The sequence below is a fragment of the Saccopteryx bilineata genome, chromosome 1 (genome assembly GCF_036850765.1).
Source record: "Saccopteryx bilineata isolate mSacBil1 chromosome 1, mSacBil1_pri_phased_curated, whole genome shotgun sequence".
Taxonomy (NCBI): domain Eukaryota; kingdom Metazoa; phylum Chordata; class Mammalia; order Chiroptera; family Emballonuridae; genus Saccopteryx; species Saccopteryx bilineata.
The window spans coordinates 356,550,118-356,575,589 of record NC_089490.1 but is presented as its reverse complement, the minus strand read 5'-3'; the positions used below and the strand labels follow the sequence as shown (position 1 = coordinate 356,575,589).

Here is a 25,472-nt window from a genome sequence, read left to right as displayed (position 1 = left end):
AAATCTTTGGTAAATTTATATTCATCACATTTTTATTATTCCTAAGGATTCCAGAAACCAAGCAACCTAATTTTAGCTTTGCTTTTTAACAAATGAAAAGCTTTTAAGAATATCTGATTGTGTCTCGGCCTTTTAGCTAAGAACAAGTGAAGAGCATATGGACCATATCATACATAAAAAGTAAATGTATAGTCCCTTTGGATATGTGCATCTTATAGACATCTAATAACTTGGTTATCTTTCACTATACCAAAACTATATAGGCTCCAAAGGAAATAGAAAATACAGTTCTTGGCTTCCATGAAGAGGGAAAGAGACTTTCCTTGGTGAAATACCCAGAAAACTATTCAAAGACAAAGACAATTTATTCCTGCATGTAAGCAGCAAGTGAATACTTAGTATCAACTAGTATGTGCCCAGCTCTTGTTTTAGAAAGTGGGAAATTACCAAGAAGAAGTAAGATAGAAATCCTGGTCTTCATGGAGCAGAACACAATAAGTAAAATGGATAACATATTGGATGGTAACAAGTGCCATGGAGAAAAATAAAGCAAGGAAAGGGGATAGGGAGAGTTAGGGCCTTGCAGTTGCAAGTAGGGTATAAGCACAAGTCCCCTTGAATGAAGACCTAATGGAGATGACAGAATTAATCATTAGCATATCTGTAGAAAGAGTGTTCCAGGCAAAAGAATAACACACAAATGCTTAAGATCCTTAGCTGGGAGAATGCCGGGCATGTTTAAGTAGCAGCAAGGAAGCAAAGTGGGGCTGAGGAGTTTAGAGCAGAGTTGAGAGAGGCTGTTAAAATAATCCAGACAAGCAGTGTTAGTGGCTCACGTATTGTGGTAGCAGTGGTGATGGTAAGAAATCAGGACTTGCTTACAGTTTGGATATGGGATACGAAAGAAAGGGCAATCGGACCTCACCAGTGGTGGCGAGGTGGATGGGGCTTTGACCTAGAGCGCTGTGGTCGCCAGTTTGGGGCCCTGGGCTTGCGGCTCAAGGCACATATAGGAGTTGATGCTTCCTTCTCTTCCCCCTTCTCTCTCTCTCTCTCTCTGTCTCTTCCCTCTCTCTAAAATGAATTAATGCTAAATGGGAGAAGAGGATTCCACTAACTGAGATAGGCAATACTGCAGGAGGAATGGAACTTGGGGAGAAAAATTAGAGCTATGTTTTTGACATGTTTGAGATACCTGTTAGTCATCCAAGTGGGAATGTCAAGTGGATGCAGCACTTGGTGGCATTTTGGGGAGAGGTTTGGCAGGAGAAATAAGTGTGAGCAAGTGTGATATGTTGGTGAACTGTGGGAGGAATTAAAAGTAAGAGAACCATCAGTAAAGGAAAGGCCTCAGGAAGGAAGGTAAGTTTTAAGCGGACTTTTGATCATTGTAAAGAAAAGAAAAGAGGGTTCTAATTAGGGAGAATGTCCCAGCATCTTAGAACATCATCTAGAAGTAAATCTGAATGCTTTACTAGTTGTTTTTTATTTAAAATTTGATAGTGTGTCATGTAGTAGTATGGAACACTAGATGCACAGGAAATGTTTCTTAACTCATAAATGGGAATAATATTTTTCAGAGTTTATGTTATTAACCAATATTTAGTAATTGAAGCTTGGATGTGTGTGTGGGTTTTTTTATTCTAGATGTTTTTATTGTGGTAAAATATACTGTATTTCCCCAAGTATAAGACACGCCTTTCTTCGAAAAAATTTGGGAGTCCAAACACTGGGTGCGTCTTATACAGTGGTTGTAGATTTTTTTACTTGCATTTCCCACTGTCTCGCGCTTGTTTTTGCACTCATTGTTGAAGATGGTGATTCGTCATCAGACACAGATGAGGACAAGCTAATGGATGGGAGTTTTGACAGTAATGAGGAATTGTATGAATTTTATGATGAATAAAACTTGAGCCCAATAACTTTATGTAATTTTTTTTATTTTCAAATTTCAGGCCCCCAAATTAAGATGCGTCTTATACATGGGGAAATACGGTATATGACAGAAGATTTGCCGTTTAACCATTTTTCAGTGTATAGTTCAGAGGCATAAAGCACATTCTGAAACTTAGTTTTTGTATAAAAATATTCCTTTTCAAAAAATCAACATTGTTGTTGCTTAGGAGCAAAAGGAATGTAGAGCTGAGTGGGCTTTACTTCTGAGAGCATCGAGCAGTCTGCAAGCCTGAGAATGCTAAATGACTATCACTTTTGTTGGAAAGATTTGGACAAAAAACAAAAATGAAAATTAGTGTCTGACTTCTAAAACAGATATTTCTTTTCTTGAAAACTGACTTTCCATTTAAATGAATGTCTTTTTTAGTTTTAGGGCTGCTATTTAAAATACCTTGAATGTATCTAAGTTACCTTTGTTTACTGGCTGGTACCTCACACAGAAACCAAATGCTCAAAGTTGTGGTATAGATCTGCAGCTTAACGAGGTTTTCAAAAATGAAACAGGTATGCCTTGCTTTATAATTTAGATGCCTTTCAAAGTATGCTCTTTACTTTTATAAATTATATTATAAATTATGTTTTGCAATTAATTTAGGATTTTATAAATTATCTGAAAGTATGATATATCTTTTTTGTGAGTTTTAAACCTAGGAAATTCTGTCTGTGTTGATTACAATGCCTCTTTTTCTAGGGAACAAAGAAGGAAGAGATTGAAGGTGAAGTGGAATTGACTGGTTTAATTCAGCCTGCAGAAGTATTTGCTCCCAAAAGCCTGGTGCTGGTATCCAGATTAGATTATCCAGACATTTTTAGGGTAAAGAACTCTTAGTTGTCGCTATTGATATATATTCTTGCGTAAAATCTGTTTTGAGTGAACCATGGTAACAGGTTCTTTGTGTTTAAACTGTCTTTGTATTTAAAATAAATTGATTTAGGAATTCATCGATAAAATTAATGTTAACAGCAGAAATGTTTTATGTTTCATGAAATAAATACCTGAATAAGTTAATGTGACTATTTAAATTTTAAGAATGTAGTGGCTTTTTTTATAAAAGGTCCCATGTTTACTGGCTCCAAAGTTTATGTAGCTTAAAGAAATCATTTGATTTCCAGTAGCAAATTTAAAATACATTAGTAATATAACTACTGTGTGTAGTTTTACTCACCTTCTTTTGATGAATCCAGGTTGAAGTAAAGAGGATGGATATTTGTATTTTTAAAGCTGCCATAGCTTTAAAATATAGTTTACTTTCAGATATTTTGTTTTATAGATACTCAGAATTTTCAAATGTAAGAAAAACATCTTAATTTACCTGTAAATACATTTAATCTTTGAAAGGAGAGGGCTTGTTCTTTCCTATTTTAGTTGCTCCCTGTAGAAATAATAATTGATCCAAAATCATAGATCTTCTTTGGAATGTATGTGTGTATATATCTATATCTAAAACTTTCTATATACCTAAAAACTTTCTAAGGATTTGGGAAATTAATACATAATTTCCGGCAAACTTTTTTATAACATTGAAGTTATAAGTATTTTAGAAAAATTAACTTTATGTCAATATTTCAATGATAATGAGGCAATTCCCAACAAATAATTTTTCAGTTACAAAATTTAATAAGTTGATAAGTAAAGATTGCATTATGTCTTCCTTTTTTAACACCTACTTCCAAGCTTAAAGTGTTAATATCCTGTGCCTATTTTGCTATCTTTTATAATAATTCACATAAGCTAAATTTTTATGTAGAATTAATGTTGTGAATTTATACGAATCACAAAACAAGATACAATTTCTACATACTTTTCTTGAAATTTGGTGTTTTGTAAAATAAGTTGAGACAAAAAAATAAAACAGTTTTAAACCCTACAAATTGGCTAGAGTGGTTATCTCAGCACACACGCCTGTTTTACAAATTATGGATTTCTGCTTTTTATAAACTCATCTCAAAAGCTCATTTAGAACTTCTGGTTCTGGAGGAAAATTTAATAAACTTAATAACATTTGTCACTTAAATTTTATTCCCTGGTCACTGTACAATATCCTCTAGTAGGTTCAAAGAGAAATTTCCTAGGGGCAGATGTCACAATCATTTATTTTAAGTGCTTACTTTTTCCATGAACTGACTACATGCATCTTCCCTTTGCAGGCATGCCTGGGTTTGATCTACACTGTATATGTGGATAGTCTGAATGTCTCCTTGGAGAGTCTCATTGCAAACCTGTGTGCGTGCCTTGTCCCTGCGGCTGGAGGGTCTCAGGTAAATAGAATAAACAGAGTGATGAAGAAGGCCCATTCCTCTTACCCTCTCTTCCAGTTAATTTAATTTGTGAAGAAAAGGGCAAAAATAAAATTCTTTAAATATTTGTGTTTTAAAGAGGATCTTAGTTTAGTTAAGCATTGTCCCTATGGTCTGCCTTCTAGAAACCCAAAATTCCATTCTTTTCTTAGGTCATGAGGTTAATTTTAACACAAGGTTCACCTTTCACATAACATAATTAGAAGTCATATTTTGTGTAACTTGAACTCCAGTTTACATTTTCTTGGAAATACACTTTCTAAAGTTGAACTTATAAAATGTGTTTTTTGTACCCCTCTTACTCCTCTATATAATTATGCCTCATTTAATTAACTTGAGTCAAAAAAAACTTGAGTGAAAAAATTAGGAGATAACATTAAGAAAACTCTCAAAACAGTTTTTGGTAACCTTGTAACTATTGCTGAATAGATTTATTAACTTATTCATTTCCTTGGATAATAGTAATTATATATGATCCTGAAACTGTTTTCTGTATAATCTTTAATAGAATAGCTTACATTTAAAATTGGTAAAAAGAGGATTTATTTTTCTTATTTTAATTTGTTAACTTTAGTAATAATAATGTTGACCATGATCTAAAATCACAGCTCTTTGAAAAGTGGAATCTGTACCTGAAAAGTTCCCAAGGTTTTTGCCATGAGCCTCAAATGAGGAAATTAAATTCTTTTACTAAAATAAAACTTTCTCAAAGTAGTCATGTGTTTTTCATCTTCCGTATAACTTGAAATTTTCATATTTGTCTCTGAAGTAGAAAAATAAGAACCTCAGCTCTATGATAATGTTTCTAAAGCGCCATACTTTCAAAAAAAAGACTTTTCCATAAGCCTTGGAGTTGACTAGTTGATCACTTATTTTGGTTTCCTTATATAGTATTGGGGAAGAGGATAGTCCTCTAAAAATCACATGGTTTATCCTCAGTCTGGCAAAGACTATTTATAATGAAATTATCATCCTTTTATTTTAATTGTCATCCTTTTTCCTTGCCCTGTGCCTTTTTAACTGTCTTTTCCCGTTGTCTCTTTGTCTCTTTAAGTTTTTATCCCCCTTCTGCCTCTTGAGCTCTCCTCATTCTCCTGCCTCTCTCTGCTCCAAGGGCAGAATTTGAAATGTTAGTGTGGTCACAATTAGATCTAAGATTTAAAGCACTGCAATTGTTTTATGGACCTTTATTTTAAACTGATAAGAACAAATACTACATTTGATTTTAGCCATATGGGCCTTTATTTTAATGGGGTTTTTGTTGACTTGATTTTATTTTATTTCTCTTTTAATTTAAAAAACGTCTTATTGTATCTACTAGAAATATTAAAAGTACATAAGTGATTCATATTATATTGCTTTTCTTTTTCCCAGTTTTATTGAAATATAACTGACATATAAATGATAACTAACATTTTCTTATTTTTCGGTTAAGTATGATTGTCAGTGACTTTGTATTTCATTATTACTAAATTTTCAACTTTCAACTATTGAATTTTCTTGTACCACATTCTGTTCGGGCAAAAAGTAGCTTGAATATTTTGGGTTTCATAACTGCTCTTTGCATCTGTTAATTGGATCTTAATATGGTCATCATCTACTCTAAATCTGAACATCAAAGGAAAATATTTTTACCTTAAGAAAATGTCTGGCCTGATCAGACAGTGGTGCAGTGGACATAGTATCAGCCTGGGACACTGAGGACCCAGGTTTAAAACCCTGAGGTCACCAACCTGAGCATGGGTTCTTCCAGCTTAAGCATGGGGTCCCTGTCTTGAGCATGGCATCATAGACATGACCCCATGGTTGCTGGCTTGAGCCCAAAGGTTGTTGGCTTGAGCCTAAAGTTGCTGACTTGAGCAAGGGGCCACTCACTCTGATGTAGTCCCCCAGGCAAGGCACATATGAGAAAGCAATCATTGAACTAAGGTGCCACAACGAAGAATTGATGCCTCTCATCTCTCTCCCTTCCTTCCTGTCTGTCTGTCCCTATCTGTTCCTCTCTCTGTCTCTATGGACAAAAAGAAAGTCTGAAAAGAAATTATTGATGTGTTTGTGTGTGTGTTTCCCCTTCCACAGAAGCTGTTTTCCCTGGGTGCCGGAGACAGACAGCTGATCCAGACTCCTTTGCATGAAAGTCTTCCTGTCACAGGCACCAGTGTAGCTCTCCTGTTCCAGCAGTTGGGTATGTCTTTTCTCCCATTTTCAATATCCGCTTGTGGAACCCTACCAAAAGAAAAAAAAGAAGAAGTGTTTAAAGCTCACGTTACCTGATGTGAATCAAGAAAATAAAAAGCAAGCCATTAAATACCTGATATATAATATATATAATTACATTAGTAGTCTTTTTTTTTCAATTTTACATTGATTTGAGAGAGAGGAAGAGGGAGAATTTGGGAAGGGAGGGAAAAAGAGAGAGAGAAAAAGAAGAAGGGGTAAAGTGGGGAAGGGAGAGAGAGAGATAAGAGAGAGAGAGAGAGAGAGAGAGAGAGAGGGAACTCGCCATTCCACTTAGTTGTTACATTTAGTTGTGTACTAATTGATTGCTTCTTGTACATGTCCTGAGTGGGGATTGAATCTGTGACCTCGGTGCATCAGGATGATACTTTATCTACTGAGCCACCTGGCCAGGGCAGCAGTTTTTTTTTTTTTTTAAAGAAAAACTTTAACCCGGGGCCCCTTTTACTCTGGAGTCAATTAGACTTTTCAAAGTAGACATGTTTTCTTTATGTTTTAAAAGATGAATAGGTAGTATATTTTGCTTCTCCTTAAACAAATGACTTTTGTAGAAATTTTGTCAGATGAAATTAAAAATTGCATCCTTCTATCCTTCTATTAGCCAGAATGAAGAATGGGGGGAGGACACTAGAAAGTGCTCTCTGTATGTTGGACAGCTTGTACTTCATTTAAGGAGTAATATAACTTAACGGTGAGGATGTCAGAGATTCCCATTTACTTTTACCTCTTACTTGTCCTTTATATATGCCTGCATATGAGTGTCCCACTCTCTTTGACTCAGTCTTTGTCATTGTTCTCCGTCTGTGTTTGTCTTTTTCTAGTTATACTGAAACTTTTCTTTCCCTGGTGCATACTCTGCTTCTCCATAAAATTCTCAGTTCCTTGTACTAATTCTGCTCCTCACTGAGCTCTATAGCTTATTCTTTTTCATTAGTGGCTCATCCTTATTCTTCTGCTGCTATTTCAATCACTCAAATTCAGAAATCCTTAGAAGAGATTAAATATAAGTAAAGTTTTCTAGTATCCTAACAAAGATGGATGGTGATACCAATCCCAAACTAGTACTTCTTCCCCATTACGTCTGCCTCCCTCAGTAGTGCAAACTCTAAATCTCTTTTCTTTTCCCCCTTCCAAAAGTTTCTACTCACTGAGTCATCTCAACTAAGTCCTAATTTAATTAAAGCTATTTTCTTTAATTTATGAAATAGTTTCTATTTATATAAATTTATGAAATATTTATAGTTTCAGTTATTCCTGTGTAGAATATATTACTGATTAAATCCTCCCTCTACTTACTTTTGGAAATAATTTTAGAGGTTCATGGACTGCCTACAGCCTGTTCATGGTCCCTCCTAACCATTGGCTTAATTGATTTTAGTACGGCACTATTCCCCTTACTTTTAAAATAGACTCTCTTCTTCTAAAGGGTCAATCAAAGCAGAGACTTACCATGTATCAGAATAGGGTGTGACATAAATAAAATAGCTTTGCATTTTTAAATGCTACCATTTATCTTAATGAGTACCTTATAAGCCTCTCATGCTTTTGAGTTTCACAGTGATTTAGGGGGAGGAGAGGGATTGGTACTGGCATCTAGTGCCCAGGACCAGAAATATTAAGCATTTTTCATGTGTGACATATACACCAGAAGAATTTTTACCTCAAATAGCAGTAATACTCTCACTGAGAAAGACTGCTATAAATAAATTTATTAAACTTAGACCTTTCTTCCGGTAATGGTGGCCTATATAATTCATACCAACCCTCTTCACACTGACTACTGAAAAGCTGTACAAGTATAAACAACATCTGCTTGAAAGCATTGAGGCAATTAACGAATTACCAAACCACAGTCTAAGGAAAGCATGAAACCTAGAGAAGTGCGCCAGACATTTGGGACCAATTTTTCCCAGAGTACATGTTGATTTTGGGAGAAATAACTGAAGAGCTGATCAGTACTATTGATATCTCATGGGGAAGGGGAAAATTTGAGTTCAAGTTTTACCAATGGAGATTGTTTTATAAAGCTGTCATGCTTTGAGTTGGGACCGTAAAGGACAAACCGAGTAAGAATAGGTAAATTGCACATAAATAGGCCCTTTGAAGAACTGACCTACAGCTGGACATCATTTTAGTTCCTTGAAATGGATTAAGGTGATTCTTAACCCTGTTGGCTCTAGCCATATAGAAGAAATAAAAGCAAATTTTTTCTGGAACAAAACAACTGCATTTAGGCCTCTGATATGTCTATAAATATATATATGCCTAACACTTAGAAATAACCAGAAATATGAGTATTAATCCTAAATGAATGAAATACAAAAGAACCATAGACAATATAAAAAACTCACACTAACCAAAAGTATGTAGTTATCAGATTCAGATATTAAAATATGCTTAAAATAATGAAAGAGTAAACAGTCAGGCATAAGAATTTGAGGAGTAATGTTAGCAAGACTGCAAAATAGAAAGTCCTAGTCCTTCTTCTCCCACAGAAACATCTATTTAACAATGTTATACAGACCAAAATACCTTTATGAGAATTCCAGAATCCAGTTAAGTTGTGGTAGCCCAGATGATGACAAAGCTGAGATCAGCCACATTGAAAGAGTGAAAAGAACAATTTCACTTTACCAGGTCAGCCTGTCCCCCAAACCAGCACAGCTGGGTTCTGGGAGAGCACACCCCAGCTTGCTGCTTCTCCTTGGAGGAGGAGGAGGAGAGTGGAGCTTGTGTCTAGTGTGGCTTTATGGAGGACTGCCCTGCCCAAGCAACTCGTTTCTGCCCTGCCTCCCTTGGAGTACTACAGAATCAGCATAGTTTGGATACCTGAGGGCCATTAAGAACACGAGGATTGAGGGGTGGTTTGCTGTGACAGTTACCACTTGGAATAATTGAGAGAAAGTGCCCAACTTGAGGCTTATCCTTCAAGAAGTGGGAAGAGAGGAGCCTTCTGGCTTTTCAGCAGCTGTCTCAGTATTGCAAAGATTTGGAGGAATTGGAACTTTTATTCACTGCTAATGGGAAGGGGGCAGGTACCTTGGAACACAGCTTGACTTAAAAAGTTAAATAAACTAAATGCTAAAAATAAGCTTAGTACCCATCAGTGGTAATGGATAATATGTGGTATATTCATATAATGGAATACTACTAAGTGATATAAAATAATGGATTATTGATACATGCTATATCATGTATTAATCTGAAAATATGTTAAATGAAAAAAAAGCCAGACCCCCCCCCCTAGAAATGCATACTGTATGATTTGGATTTTAGAGAGTTCTAGAAACAGTTTCTAATCTATGATGACAGATCACTGGTTGCCTTGGGGGTAGGAAGAGATGGATTATAAAGGGACACAAGAAAACTGGGATGTTTGTGTTCATTATCTTAATTGTAGTGGTGGTTTATATAGATAGATAGATAGATAGATGATAGATAGATAGATAGATAATCAGATATATCAAATTCTACAAGTGAATTGAAAACATGTTCATATAAAAGCTTGTACATGAATACTCGTAGCAGCATTATGCATAATAGCCAAAAAATGGAAACAACCCGAATGTCTGTCAAGTCATGACTGAGTACACAAATTGTGGTATATTCACACAGTGGTATATTATTCTACCATAAAAAATGAAGTATTGATACATGCTACATATGGATGAATCTTGAAAACAAATGCTAAGTGAAAGCTAGGTACAAAGGACACATATTATGTGATCCCATTTATATGAAATTTAAATAGGAAAATCCATAGACACAGAAAGTAGATTAGTGGTTGACATGAGCTAGGGAAAGGGGACAATTGAAAGTGATTGCTAATAAGTATGGGGTTTCTCTTTAAGTCATGACATTATTTTGGAGTTAAATGCTGGTGATAGTTTTACTTGTCACTATACTAAAAACCACTGACTTGTATACTTTAAAAGGGTGAATGTTATGGTATGTGAATTATATCTCAATAAAGAAAAAGCTATCAGGGCCTTGTCGGAACTATTCAGAAGCCATCTTGAAGAGGATTGAAATTTTACCCTCAAAAATTATAATAATTGCAGTTGGTTGAAACTCAGCAATTGTTTTTAAATCCATGAATCCATAGTAATATTAAAATAAAAATATTGTCACTTCAGAATATGACAGGGAACCAATTTGTTATCTTGAAAACCTAACAGTAAAGGAAATAATCAAGCGTTTATTCTGTCTTATATATATGAACTATATAGTACAGGGTAACCCAATAGTAGATAAAGAGATTGTCTCTTTTTAAAAGTATTCTGACCTGACCTGTGGTGGCACAGTGGATAAAGTGTCGACCTGGAAACACTGAGGTTGCCAGTTCAAAACCCTGGGCTTGCCTGGTCAAGGCACATATGGGAGTTGAAGCTTCCTGCTCCTCTCTCTCTCTCTCTCTCTCTCTCTCTCAATCTTTCTCTCTCTCCTCTAAAAATGAATAAATAAATAAAAATAATTTTGGCCTGACCTGTGGTGGCGCAGTGGATAAAGCCTCGACCTGGAAATGCTGAGGTCGCCGGTTCGAAACCCTGGGCTTACCTGGTCAAGGAACATATGGGAGTTGATGCTTCCAGCTCCTCCCCCCTTCTCTCTCTCTATCCCTCTCTCCTCTCTCTCCCTCTCTGTCTCCTTCTCTCCCTCTCTCTCTCTCTTCTCTCTAAAAAAAAAAAAAATGAATAAATAAAAGGGATGGGAGAGAAGAATTTAAAAAAAAAAAAAGTATTCTATCAATAAACAGGAAAGAAGCTACAGAGATAGAACATCATTTTACAACTCTCAGAGAATGAAGAACTAAGCATCAATAACTCTTATGACAAGAAGAGAACCGAGCAGATATGTGCCACGCCTTACCAAACATTGCCTGTAGTTTCACCGAAGGGATGAAGTCGGAGTGCAAGCACAGGAAGTACAGAAGATAGGGGAACACACCGAATGGCAGTGGTCAAAATCCAGGCTCCCAGGTCATTTAAGAAATAAATTATAAGGAAAGAAAGGAATGGAGAAGGAACCTATAGATAAAAGAAATTTAAGACACATCTCATTTTTAACAGAGTGACATTGAACTATAGTATCCAGGGATGCACATTTGGGTGATAAAACTGTTTAAAGAAAAAAATCAAGAATATGATTACTAGAATAAACTCAGGGTATAATAGTTTCTGTGGCAGTAGAGAGGTGGTTGTCACTGGAGCACATAGAAGGGGCTTCTAGGGTCACTGGCAAGGTTCTTCTTGATCTAGGTGTTTATAACATATTTTTTTGTTGTTGTTGTTGTTGTTGTTGTAGGTAAGTCAGTCTTTTTTTTTTTTTTTTTTAATAAATTTTTATTAATGGTAATGGGATGACATTAATAAATCAGGGTACATATATTCAAAGAAAACATGTCTAGGTTATTTTGTCATCAAATTATGTATAACATATTTATTAAGCCATGCAGTTGATTTGTATGGTTTTCTATATTTGTGTTTTATCTGGTAATAAAATTATTTTTTCTTTTATTTTTTTTAAATGAGAGGAGGGGAGATAGATAGACTCCCACATGTGCCCCAACTGATCCACCCAGCAACCCCTGTCTGGGGCCAATGCTTGAATCAGTTGAGCTATTTTTAGTGCTTGAGGCTGATGTGATGGGATCAACTGAGCTATCCTCAGTGGCCAATGTGGTGCTCAAAACAATCGAACCACTCACTATGGGAGGAGAGGAGGGAATGAGGAAGTGGAGAGAAGCAGATGGTCACTTCTGTGTGCCCTGACTGGGAATCGAACCTGGGATGTCCACATGCCGGAAGGATACTCTATCCACTGAGCAAACCAACCAGGGCCTAAAAATATTTTTTCAAGCCTTGTAAAACTGTTTAACTCGTTATATTTATAACTTAATGTTTTTAAAAAGTACAATGCATGAACAAATTAGAGATTTTATTCTTTTCAGATAAAAAGTGTAGAGGTGTGCAGTACAGGGCTGATACTGATTCCCAGATATCTCCAGGGATCATATGGAAATTCTGCTCTGTTTTTTCCCTTTTTATTAATAAGGAGTTTTCCCTTACTAACAGTGAACTTCAGGAACTGCCTTTATGACAAGAGAATAACAAAAGAATATTAGGATTTATTCTGTTCTAATTTTCTGTGTCCTGTTATCTTTTCAGGGAAAGAATAAGGAAAAGATAAGACAGGAAAGGAGGAAGAAAAATGCCTCTAAAACCATGCTATATGCAGCGTTGTAGTTTCTAAAGGCATGCTCTTGCCACCAGTCATTTCAGTTGGACTGTTGTTGAAAGCCAATATTAGACCATTATCAGCATTCACTACCTGGGTTGGGGGTGGGGTGGTGGTGGTGGATTTTACAATGCACAGACAGGAAGCAGATAAGACTATAAGATTCTTTTGTAGCCTTGACTAGTTTTCCTGTGCAAGGTCTAAATATAATGATAATATTTTCGTGGTTCTTTTCTCCAAGGATCATTAGGATAATAAATTTGTTTTCCACAGTTTGAGAATTCTTTGTGTTTGGCTGAAATCATTATGTGGACTTCTGCCATCACCCACCTCATTCTCCATTCTTTTCTGTTATTTTAATTTCTTACTTTCCATCTTTTTTTCTTTTTTATGGTTTTTTTTTTTTTTTTTTTTTTTTTGCAGCTTAAGTGATCTATTTTGTTTACCTCAAGATTTGTGTTTTGTGTGGAAAACTGTAGGGTTTTTTTTATGTCAATAAGATTGTATTACACAGGAACTGGTTTTTAAAGCCCCTCTGATTTTTTCATTGAATCCATAGCTGTTTGTAACTCAGGTGTCACACCTTGATCCAGATAATTTTGTGGAATTCTCAGAACATCTTTTGTCATACCTGTTCACCTATAGATTCAATTTTAACTGCAAACTCAGTAGTTTTAGCATATTTATTCCAATTTTTTACAGTATACTATTTATTAGACTTTTTCATTTTAATTTACTTATTTTAGAGAGGAGAAAGAGAGAGAGAGAGAGAGAAAAGGGGGAGGAGCAGGAAGCATCAACTCCCACCCACATGTGCCTTGACCAGGCAAGTGCAGGGTTTTGAACCAGTGACTTCAGTGTTCCGGTCGATGCTTTACCCACTGCACCACCACAGATCAGGCTTATTAGACTTTTTTTAGAGAGAGACAGACAGGAAGGGAGAGAGATGAGAAGCATCAGTTCTTCATTGTGGCACCTTAGTTGTTCATTGCTTTGTCATATGTGCCTTGACCTGGGGGGCTCCAGCCGAGCAGGTGACCCCTTGCTTAAGCCAGTGACCTTGAGCTCAAGCCAGCAACTATTGCGTCATGTCTGTGGTCCCATGTTAAAGCCAGTGACCCTGTGCTCAAGCTGGTGAGCCCACGTTCAAGCTCGATGAACCGGCACTCATGCTGGCAGCCTCAGGGTTTTGAACCTAGGTTTTCAGCATCCCAGACCAACGCTCTCTCTGCTGTGCCACTGCCTGGTCAGGCTATTTATTAAACATTTTTAGTCACAGACTAACATGATCATGGGCCTTCAGCTATCATCACTCTGTTTTCATAGTTAAACATTGGTCTTATATCTTCTAAGTTTATACTATTTTCCAGTTATTTTTCTTTTTTCCCCCCTTGACTTGAGAAGGGGAGAGAAGAAAAAAGTAGGAGAGAGAGGGAGAGAGAGACAGAAGCATCAATTCATCATTCCACTTAGTTGTTCCATCTAGTTCATACTCACCGATTGCTTCTCATATGTGCCCTGATCGGGGATTGAACCTGCAACCTTGATATGCTGGGATGATGCTTTATCCACTGAGCCACCTGGCCAGGGCCTTTTACAGATTTATTGATATGGTATTATTGACATATAGCATGTAAGTTTAAGGTTTACAATCTGATGACTTGATGCACATATGTATTGCAAAATGATTACCACCGTGAGGTTAAACTACCATCCCCTCAGATAATTATCATTTGTGTGTGTGCGCGCATATGCACTGTAATAACATTTAAGATCTACTCTTTAAACAACTTTCAATTATATAATATAGCATCATTAATTATAGTCACCATGCTGTACACTGGCTACCCAGACTTTTTCATCTTTTACCATTTGACCAACATTTTCCCATTTCCCCTAACCTTTAATACCTGGCAACAACCTTTCAACTCTCTGTGAGTTCACCTCTTTTATTTTTTATTTATTATTTTTTTTTTTTTTGCATTTTTCTGAAGCTGGAAACAGGGAGAGACAGTCAGACAGACTCCCGCATGCGCCCGACCGGGATCCACCCGGCACGCCCACCAGGGGGCGACGCTCTGCCCACCAGGGGGCGATGCTCTGCCCATCCTGGGCGTGGCCATGTTGCGACCCTCCTGGGTGTCGCCATGTTGCGACCAGAGCCACTCTAGCGCCTGGGGCAGAGGCCACAGAGCCATCCCCAGCGCCCGGGCCATCTTTGCTCCAATGGAGCCTTGGCTGCGGGAGGGGAAGAGAGAGACAGAGAGGAAGGCGCGGTGGAGGGGTGGAGAAGCAAATGGGCGCTTCTCCTATGTGCCCTGGCCGGAAATCGAACCTGGGTCCTCCACACGCTAGGCCGACGCTCTACCGCTGAGCCAACCGGCCAGGGCGAGTTCACCTCTTTTAGAGTTCACATATAAATGAGAACATAAAATATTTGTTTTAATTTGTCTGATTTGTTTCACTTAGCATAATGTCATCAAATTTTCATGTTGTCACAAACGGCAGGATTTCATTTTTATGGATGAATAATATTCCGTTATACCACATTTTCTTGATATATACATTTATTCACTGATGGACACATGGTTTTTTCTGTTTTGGCTGTTGATAACTCTTTGAGATAGTAATGTCACTTCCTCTATATCAGTGGTCCCCAACCTACCGGTCCGCGGGCCATTTGGTACTGGTCTGCAGAGAAAGGATAAATAACTTACCTTATTTCTGTTTTATTTATATTTAAGTCTGAATGATGTTTTATTTTTAAAAAATGACCAGAGTCCCTCTGTTACATCCATCTAAGACTCACTCTTGGGGCTTGTCTCGGTCACATGATACATTTATCTGTCCCACCCTAAAGGCCGGTCCGTGAAAATATTTTCTGACATTAAACTGGTCCGTGGCCCAAAAAAAAGGTTGGGGACCACTGCTCTAGATATATAACTATACTGGAGATGGCTGTATCATATAGTAGTTCGATTTTTTAAATTGCTAAGCAAACTTCATACTCTTTTCCATAATGGCTGCAACAATTTACATTCCCACCAACAGCAAACAATGGTTCTTTTTTTTTCACAGCCTTGCCAACACTTAACTCCTTTTTATAATAATCATTCTAACAGGTGTAAGATGATATTTCATTGTGATTTTGATTTGCATTTCCTTGGTGATTGTGATATTGAGTATCTTTTCCTGTACCTGTTGGCATTTATATCTTCTTTGAAAAAATATCTATTAAAGGCCTTTGCCCATATCTTAATAAGGTTTCTTTATTTTGCTATAAGTTGTATGAGTTTCTTAAATATTTTGGGCTTTCATTTTTTATCAGATACATGGTTACATGTATTTCCTCCTATTCTGTAAGTTGCCTTTTTACTTTACTGGTTGTTTCTTTTGCTGTACAGAAACTTCATAGTTTGGAGCAGTCCCATTTATTTATTTTTGCTGCTTGCACTTTGGTGTCTCATCCAAAAAATCATTGCCAAGACCTATGTCAAGGAGTTCTTCCCCTGTTTTTGCCTTGAAGTTTTATAATTTGGATTCTTACATGTATGTACCTAATCCATTTCAAGTTATAGTTTTTTGTGACTTATGTAAGGTGGGGTCCAGTTTCATTCTTTTGCATGTGACTATTAAATTTTTCCAGCACTATGTAGTGAAGAGACTCTTTTTTTCCCCATTGAATATTTTTTACTCCTTTATCAAGTATTTGTTGACTGTATTTGTATGGGTTTCTTTTTTTTTAAGATTTTTATTTATTTTTTAAAGAGAGGAGAGAGAGAGAGAGAAGTGGGGGAGGAGCAGGAAGCATCAACTTCTATATGTACCTTGACCAGGCAAGCCCAGGTTTCAAACCTGCACCCTCAGCATTCTAGGTAGATGCTTTTTCCACTGCACCACCACAGGTCACACTGTATAAATTTATTTCTAAGCTCTCAATTCTGTTCCATTAATCTGTTTGTTTTAATACTATTACCATACTGTTTTGATTACTGCAGCTTTGTAATATAGTTTGATTATTTCCAGCTTTATTCTTTCTCTGGATTGCTTTGACTATTCTGGGTTTTTACAGTTCCATGTGAATTTTAGGATATCTTTTATATTTCTGTGAAAAATGTCATTACTATTTTGAGAGATTGCATTGAATCCACAGATGATTTGGGATTATTGACATTTTTAACAATAGTGATTCTTCTGATTCAAGAACATATATACCTTTCCATTTATTTGTGTCTTAAATTTTTTAATCAAAGTTTTATAGTTTTCAACATCAGTTCTTATACTTCAGTTAAATTTATTTCCAAGTGTTTTATCACTTTGATGCGATTGTAAATGTGATGTTTTATTTCTTTTTTAAGTTAGTTCATTATTAGTGTATAGAAATGCAACTGATTTTTGTATGTTCATTTTATATTCTGCAACATAATTGAATTCATTTATTCTTATAGTTTTTTGGTGGAGCCATTAGGATTTTCGATATATTAGATCATTTCATTTGCAAACAGAGGAAATTTTACTTCTTCCTTTCTGATTTGGATGCTTTTAGTTTTGTTATTTTGCCAAATTGTTCTGGCTAGGACTTCTTGTACTTTGTTGAATAGGAGTAGTGAGAATGGGTACCCTTGTCTTATTCTTGATCTTACTGGTAAAACTTTTAACCTTTTAGCATTAAGTTGTTACCCATGGGCATTTATTATGTTGAAATATGTTTCTTCTATACCCAGTTTGTTGAGATTTTTATCATGACAACATACTGAATTTTTTAATGTATTTATTGGGATGATCATGTGATTTTTAAATCTTTTTATTAATGTGATTTATCATATTAATTGATTTATATGTGTAAACCATCCTTGCATCTCAGAAATAAATCCTATTTTATCATTCTGTATGATTTATTTATTTACTTACTTATTTATATATTTGGCCAGGGGGTGGGGCAGACAGAGACAGACAGCAAGGGAGAGATGAGAAGAATCTACTTGTAGTTGCCACATTTGAGTTGTTCATTGATTGCTTTCTCATATGTGCCTTGACCAGGATGAGGGGGGGCTCTAGCCAAGCCAGTGACCCCTTTGCTCAATCCAGTGACCTTGAACTTCAAGCCAGTGTGACCTTTGGGTTCAAGACAGCGACCATGGGGGTCATGTCTATGATCCCATGCTAAAGCCAGCGACCCTGTGCTCAAGCCGGTGACCTTGGGGTTTCAAACCTGGATCTTAGCGTCCCAGGTTCACACTCTATCCACTGCACCACCACTTGGTCAGGCATTCTGTATGATCTTTTTTATTTCTTGTGCTGTTGAATCAGTTTGCTGTTATTTTAGTAGGAAATTTTGTATTTTTATTCATCAGAGATATTGGCCTATAGTTGTCTTATACAGATGCTCCTTAGCTTATGATAGGGTTACGTTCCAGTAAACCCATTGTAAATTGAAAATATTGTAAGTCTAAAATGCATTTAATACACCAAACCTACTGAACAGCATAACTAGTCTAGCCTACCTTAAACACACTCAACCATAGTATCCAAAAATTGCTGGCAGCACAGTACTCTGTTTACCTTTGTGACTGTGTGTTTAACTGGGAGCTGGGACTCGTTGCCACTGTCCAGCACCAGGAGAGTGTCATACCACATATTGCCAGCCCGGGAAAAGATCAAAATTCAAAATTCTAAGTACATTCTCTACTGATTTATATTGCTTTTGTACCATTGTAAAGTCCAAGAATTGCAAGTCATACCACTGTAATTCAGGGACCATCTGTAGTTTCCTTATCTGGCTTTGTTATTAGGATAATTCAGGCCTTGTAAAATTCATTTGAGAATGTTCCCTTCTCTTTACTGTTTTTGAAAGAGTCAAGAAGAACTGGTATTAATTCTTCTTTAAATGTTTGGTAGAATTCATCAGAAAAACCATTTATTTAGTCCTGGACGTTTCTTTGTTGGGAGGTTTTGATTACTGTTTTCAATCTCTATACTCATTATTGATCTCTTCAAAGTTTTTGTTTCTTCATGGTTTGGTCTGTTTCCTCATGGTATAAACATTTTTATATGCATACTATCTTTTTGTTTACCCATATTTAACTTTAGCCAGTTTTTCATTAACTCTTATAATACTCAATGTAGGTTTAGATAATTAGATTATCTCATACTCAATACAGATTTTTTAAATTATTAAATGTTATGTAGAGTTTTCTTTAGTTTATCTTACATTTTTACTTTGTACATAAACATTATTAAAGTATTGATTGTAGCTGTAACTTGCTACTCAGAAAGTTATTTCTGCTTTTAAATATTAATGGAAAACTTTTGATATTCTCTCTTTTGTTTTCCCCTAGAAAAGCTTCTGTGTATAATGCTTGAAGTGATATTAACTTTTATAAAAGTAACAAAAATAATTAGTTCCTAAATAGAAAAATGAAATGATGCCAGAGGAAAGAATAAAGGGTTAGATTCTGCAAAATTGTTCGCTTAAAAGGAAATACCTTTAACAAGAATATGTTGATTGGTAAATTTATGAACCAGATGAATAGTGCATCAGTTGTAGAATGACTTCAAAAAATTTTTATTAAAATTTCAAATTTATTGTGTTAACATGGATTCAAGTGTCCATGAATGGGTCACAGCTGTCCCTCTGCTCCCCATAACCTTGCCTTTGCCAATTGCAGAATGATTTTTATCTTTTTTCCTTCAGTGATCAAAATCTAGTACCTTGGATCATGTTTCTGTTGTCACTCAGTTTTCCCAGTTTATTTATATAGGGTGGGGCAAAAGTAGGTTTACAGTTGTGAGTATATAAAACATAAGTTTATTCTTGTATTATTATTTATTATTGTATTATTTTCCAAATAACAACTGTAAACCTACTTTTGTTCTACTCTGTATAACATTATTACTTGTTTTAGTGTTATTCCCAATTATAATGGGAAAAGACAAAGTAGACATTTTATTTTTAGATATATGTAGTAAAAAAGATAGTTGGAGAAATTGAGTACACATAGTTTAGTCCATTACTATGAATGGAATAGTCTCCTCTAGGTGAAAAAGAACTAGTGTTTTACTTTATCTGTGATAATTTTTGATGGTTTGAATATCAGCTATTTTGAGGATTTGAAACAATTGAAATCTTCTCACAAGCCTATTCTAGAGCACTTTTCTGAAGAAATGGCCTGCAGTGCGTATTCAACTCCAGAGGTCTAATGATCTCTAGGAAGATTGTTCTAATTTATTTTCTTGTAATAAATATTCCTAAGAATAAAGTTCCTGTAATGCACTGTAATATTTCCCGCAAAAATATATATTTTATCAAATGTTTACAAGGCCATTACCATGTGCAAGGTCCTATGCTAGTAATAGGAATAAAAAGATTTTAAAAATCATAGCCCTTATCCCAGATATACATTTAGCCTAATGGAGAAACAGATATGTTTTAAAAATTAGTACAGTATAATTAGTGCCATTATACAGATACTAAGATCTAACTTTTTTTTTCTTTATATGTTCAGTTTTATTTATATAGGATATGTAATGTTTAGTAAATAAGTGGGCCATCTTTATTTTTAATAATCTTTTTTAAAAATTCTAACTAGAATTTTTAGGGGTTTTGGTGACAAGGTTTTCAAGAATGAATTTTTCCTATTGCTAGATTTGGAAGTCCTCAAGTTTTGTTTTTTTTTTCTTCTTTTTAAAATTTTATTTAGACAATTAATTTTAACGGGGTAACATTGATCAATTAGAGTACGTAGATTCAAAGAAACCATCTCCAGATCATCTTGACATTTGATTAGGTTATATACCCATCACCCAAAGTCAAATTGTAAGAGCTAACTTTTAACTAGCTAGAGAAGGTGGAGAAGGGTGTTCCAGGCAGAAGGAAGAACATTGTTTTATGTTTGATGACGCTTGAGCATAGGGTTGTAGGAAGTAGTCAGAATGTTATCAGGAAGTTGATTGCTTTTCTTTTTGAAATTAAAAATTAAATATTTATGCTAGTTTTATAGAGGAAACTATTTTTAAATACCAAAGACTGACAGTCATTGACCAATTGAGTGCTTGTTGACCAGTGTGCTATGCTTTTTAGAATTACACATAATTAAAGTATGTGGTTGCTGGATAATATAATTTGAGGACAGTTCTGAAGGATCCTGGTTCAAAACTGTCTTTATTTACCTTTTATGGTGCTTAAATGATGCTATTAAATAGCTATCTAGATCTTTGTATTGAATTATCCGTTAATGAATGCAAATGTTCTGAGGCAAGGTAGTGGGGTTATCCTTCATTGTCACAAAATTCCCTTGTCTAAAATTTATTTTACTCTTTCAGCTCTTTAGCTATTGTTCTTCTTATATAATATGGTTACTCCAACATTTAAGAATATGCACTTACATATTATGGTAGGACAAATTGCCCTTTTCTGCAGCACTTTGGTCATGTCTCTATCCTTTGTGTTTTTAACTATTTATTTACCAACCTGCCATCTTCACTCTACTGTGAGCTCATTGGAGCCTGCCTCTAATTTCTTTGTATCCATCCCTAGAGTTTAGCAGTTTCTTATACATATATCTCTGCAGGTTGGGAAAGCTTTAACAGTGGAGGACAGGAGGAAAGAGGAGAAGCAACGAAAAAGTTTTAATTAAAAGTGTAACCTCTGCTTCTTGCTTTAATTCTCCAATTACTCTATATTTTCATTCCCCTTTGTTTGCTGTTCTATTCCTAGGGCCCTATTGCTTCCTGCTTCTTAAATGTAGATGCTAAAGTAGATTTTAAAACCTGGGTGATCTGTACAGGCACAGACTAGGAATCAGGGCCATTTGGTGTTGGAATAATCTGATGTGATGATTATCCGAGACCTAGAAAACCAATTACACTGTTTAACAAGGAAGGAAATGTGCTGTGCCTTTTTACAGTTTTAGTCAAGTGGTCTTTTATGGATTGTTACTTGGGGTATACACAGTTTTAGATTTGAATTCTTAGTGATCATATGTATTTGTTAATTGATTTCTTATGCTTAAAAATTTCCATATTGCTAATTTTACTTAAAAACACAGAAAGTGTAGTTTTTTCATGTCACCCTCAAGGGAACAAGCTCATGTGCCTAACCACTAGAATATACCCATGTACTGTTGCCCAATTCAGTTACATTTCTTAACTATTTTTTTACTTAGAAGATTTTTGTTTCTAACATTGGAAATAATATTCTGAATTTGTAACAAATATTCAACATTGCCTCTCAGTGAGAGTTACAAAACTAAACTCTATAAAATATATAAAGCTTTAGTTAGTCTGTGAAGGTTGGGATCTTGTTTTCCCCCATTGCTGTATTCCAGTGCCTGGAGCATAATAGGTACTCAACAAATACTGATCAAATGACTGAGAAATCTCCTTTTCTATGACTTGTATTAAGCTTTGAACATAATTATATTGTTTTCTCCAATGGGGATTGACCAGAAAGAACTATAATAAGATTTCTGAAATGCATCCTGTCTTGATGTGATGGCTTTCATTTCCTCAGTTTTCCCATTTGCAAGCTGAGACAGTGTTCTGCTTGTGCAGCATATCATTATATTCAGAGAAGGGGAAGATTCTGGACGTAAGTTTTTGGTGGTGTTTTTTCAAAACGGGAAACAAATACATTTGTTAGTGTTTGGTGCTCTGAATTTTAGAACTTTAACTCTAAAGAAAAACTAAAATCAGGAAGTAATTTTTCAGAATGTTTTACTCATTGAATAATCAACAGGATGTGTTTGTACTATTGTACTGAAGTCAGTAGTAAATATCACTGGAATGTTGTTTTTATATTGTCTTCTCTACTGTTATTGTGCAGCTTTGGGTGGATTCTGGCTACTGAACCTAGGAAACAACTCAAAGTTAGGCAGAAAACTGATTTTTACTTGTAGTTCAAAGAAATTGGATTTATAGATAACTGTGTTGCTGTGAACAAAAAGCAATAAGCACTGCTAGTTAGGAATAAAAACATTAATGTAATTTCTTAAAACATTTTGATGTATGTGTTATAGTATGGGTATACAATATTATATATGGGTAAATTATTATACTATATAATCTTTCTAGATAATGAAAAACTTACTCTTTAGGCACTAGAATATTGTCCCTAACTCATTTGTGCTATATGAGACATAAATCCTATCTTAATAAGTTTAATGTAAGATTCACCCCTTTATATCATGAACCATTTTTTTAATGATGTAAGTAGGATAGAGTTTCTTACAAATAGATGCCTTCCTTCTTCACAATTTATCTGATACTAAATGATGCTATGAATTTTATTTTCTGATGGGCTATCGAATGGATTCTCTTTCTTATTGTGGGAGATTGCAGAGAGCTTAGGTAGGAGTAGGGAGGGAAAAGTTCTTCCCCAGAAGGAAAACGCGGACTCCTTCTCACAGTATGCAGATTCTCCGTGAAGTTTCCCTCGGCAGAACCCCTTGTAGGTCTCCGTGCCTCTTCTTCCCTCAGTCCCCTATTTCTGTGCACGCACCTTCTGTCAGCTGAAAGCCTTGCTGCTCTTGCTTCTCTCACTAACTTCTGCTTGTCTTTCAAAGTCCAACCCGAGGGTCAGCTCCTTTAGGAGGGCCCAATGTAATCACCAGTGTCCTTAAAAGATGGAAGGAGAGAGGCAAAAGAGTCCGTGTCAGAGTGATGCGCATAAGAGAGAAAGACCCACTTCGCCTTTGCCAGCCTTGAAAGTGGAAGGGAGCCATGGGCAGTTGTTAGAAGCTCAAAAACACAAGCATGAGATTCTGACCTCCAGACCTTTAAGATAATATACCTAGGCAACCACTATTATTTATAGAGACAGGAAGGCAACCACACTTCCTGTCTCTATAAATTTGCCTTTTCTGGACATTTCATGTAAATGGAATTGTACAGTATGTCCCTTTATGTCTGGCTGTTTTTACGGATCATAATATACAGGGTTGGGTAAAAGTAGCTTTACAGTTCTTCCTATGGAAAATAATACAATAGTTAATACATAATAATACAAGAATAAACTGCGTACTCTCAACTGTAAACCTACTTTTGCCTCACCCTGTATTTGTGTTTTAAGCCATCCAGTTTGTGGTAATTTATTACAGAAGCCATGGAAATTAATACAACCACAGACTTTTCAAATATAAATTTTAAAATTCTTTGACAAGAGTTTGCTAAATTGGTGCAGAGAATCCTCAAATATACATCACTCACCTTCTCCCAACAATAATATCTTATATAAACATAGTATATTATAACAACCAGGAAATTGATCTTGGCACAATACTAGTAATTTTGGGAAGGAGTGACACTTCTCTGAGTAGACATTATAGTTTTGACTTCTGGAAGTATATTTAGGTCTTGCTTCTTCAGAAAATAATATTAGATCAATCATGATGGGAAGAAAGAGAAAATCTTGTTTGGCCAGTTGTCTCAGTGGTAGAGCGTTGGCCTGCCATGTGGATGTCCCCAGTTCCTGGTCAGAGCACACAGAAGTGACCATCTGCTTTTCCACTCCTCCCTTGCCTCTTCTCTTTCTTCTCCTCCCACAGCCATGGCTTGATTGATCCAAGCATGGTGGCCACAGGCGCTGAGGATGACTCCCTCAAGCCTCCGCATCAGGTGCTTAAAATAGCTCAGTTGCAAGCATGGCCCCAGATGGGCAGAGCATCAGCCTCAGATGGAGGTTTCCAGGTGGATCCCGGTCAGGGTGCATGCAGGTGTCTGTCTCTGTATATCCCCTACTCTTACTTAGAAAAGAAAAGAAAATCTTAAAACTGGAAGCATACAGAAACAAACTCCACTGTCTTTCAAATGAATAAAATAATTGCACTGAAGTAGAAAAATTGACAAAAGTAACTTTAAAAACACATTATTTGACTATATGCCTCAGTACTGGACAGGTTTGAGGAGAGAATTGAAAATAAATTAATTCCTTTTTAATTGGTGTGATTTTTAGAGTTAGAATGGCTGAAAAATCCTGTAACTATTTACTAGGTAATCTAAGATCCAGGAAGTGAATAAATATGTTTATGTTATTGATATCCAGGGTTCTCACTAGAAGAAAAGACATACAAATATGTATTAGATCGGTAGGTAGATCCTGTGGAAATAGATTTGAATTGAAAGTAATGGTGTGGACCATGATTTCTCAGGGGTGTGTGTGTGTATACACATACATATATATGTGGATATCCATAAGCATGTATCTGTGTTCATGTATGTACATGTATATATTATATACATGCATATATTTCCTAACTCAATCTGCAGAAGTGGTTCAGAATCAAAAACACCTCAGTAGAAATGATCTAATATTTACCCTAATACCCAGAATCTTGCTCTTTAATACCATTCCTCACAAAAAGAAACCAGGACTCCTTGTAGAAATGACTGACTTTAGGTCAGAGACAGGGTAGGTACAATATGAGCCTGGATTATTTTGTTAAGCCAGAAAGTAAGAAAGAACTAAAAAATAAAGGGAGGACTCATGTCACAAGAACATAGGAACTAGGTGAAAAGGGTGCCCTCTATCTAAGTCTAGGACTTGTTTAGCTTAAAAATAATGTGACTTATAAAATGTTGGAATAAAAAAAAGGAATCTGTGAGTTCATACTGATAATGGATATATAAATAAGCAGGTTAGTGAAGGGCAAATGAGGGCCCTGCTGCATGTTGAGTGCTAACTGGTCGGTGTGGAGGAAGTCCTGGGTTTGGAAACTCATTTTATAGTCATCATAGTAAAGACTGAC

The 25,472-nt window shown here is 35.8% G+C and overlaps 1 protein-coding gene across 4 annotated transcripts in view; it reads left to right on the top strand.

The window, feature by feature from the left end:
* The window catches only part of SBF2 (SET binding factor 2), a 513,016-nt gene that overhangs the window by 245,843 nt on the left and 241,701 nt on the right, over positions 1–25,472 (top strand). For all 4 annotated transcript variants that reach the window (XM_066250933.1, XM_066250932.1, XM_066250931.1 and 1 more), the window contains exons 4-6: positions 2,648–2,770; positions 4,105–4,215; positions 6,334–6,439. In XM_066250933.1, coding sequence (XP_066107030.1) covers positions 2,648–2,770; positions 4,105–4,215; positions 6,334–6,439 — 340 coding nt within the window. The remainder of the gene's footprint in view (positions 1–2,647; positions 2,771–4,104; positions 4,216–6,333; positions 6,440–25,472) is intronic.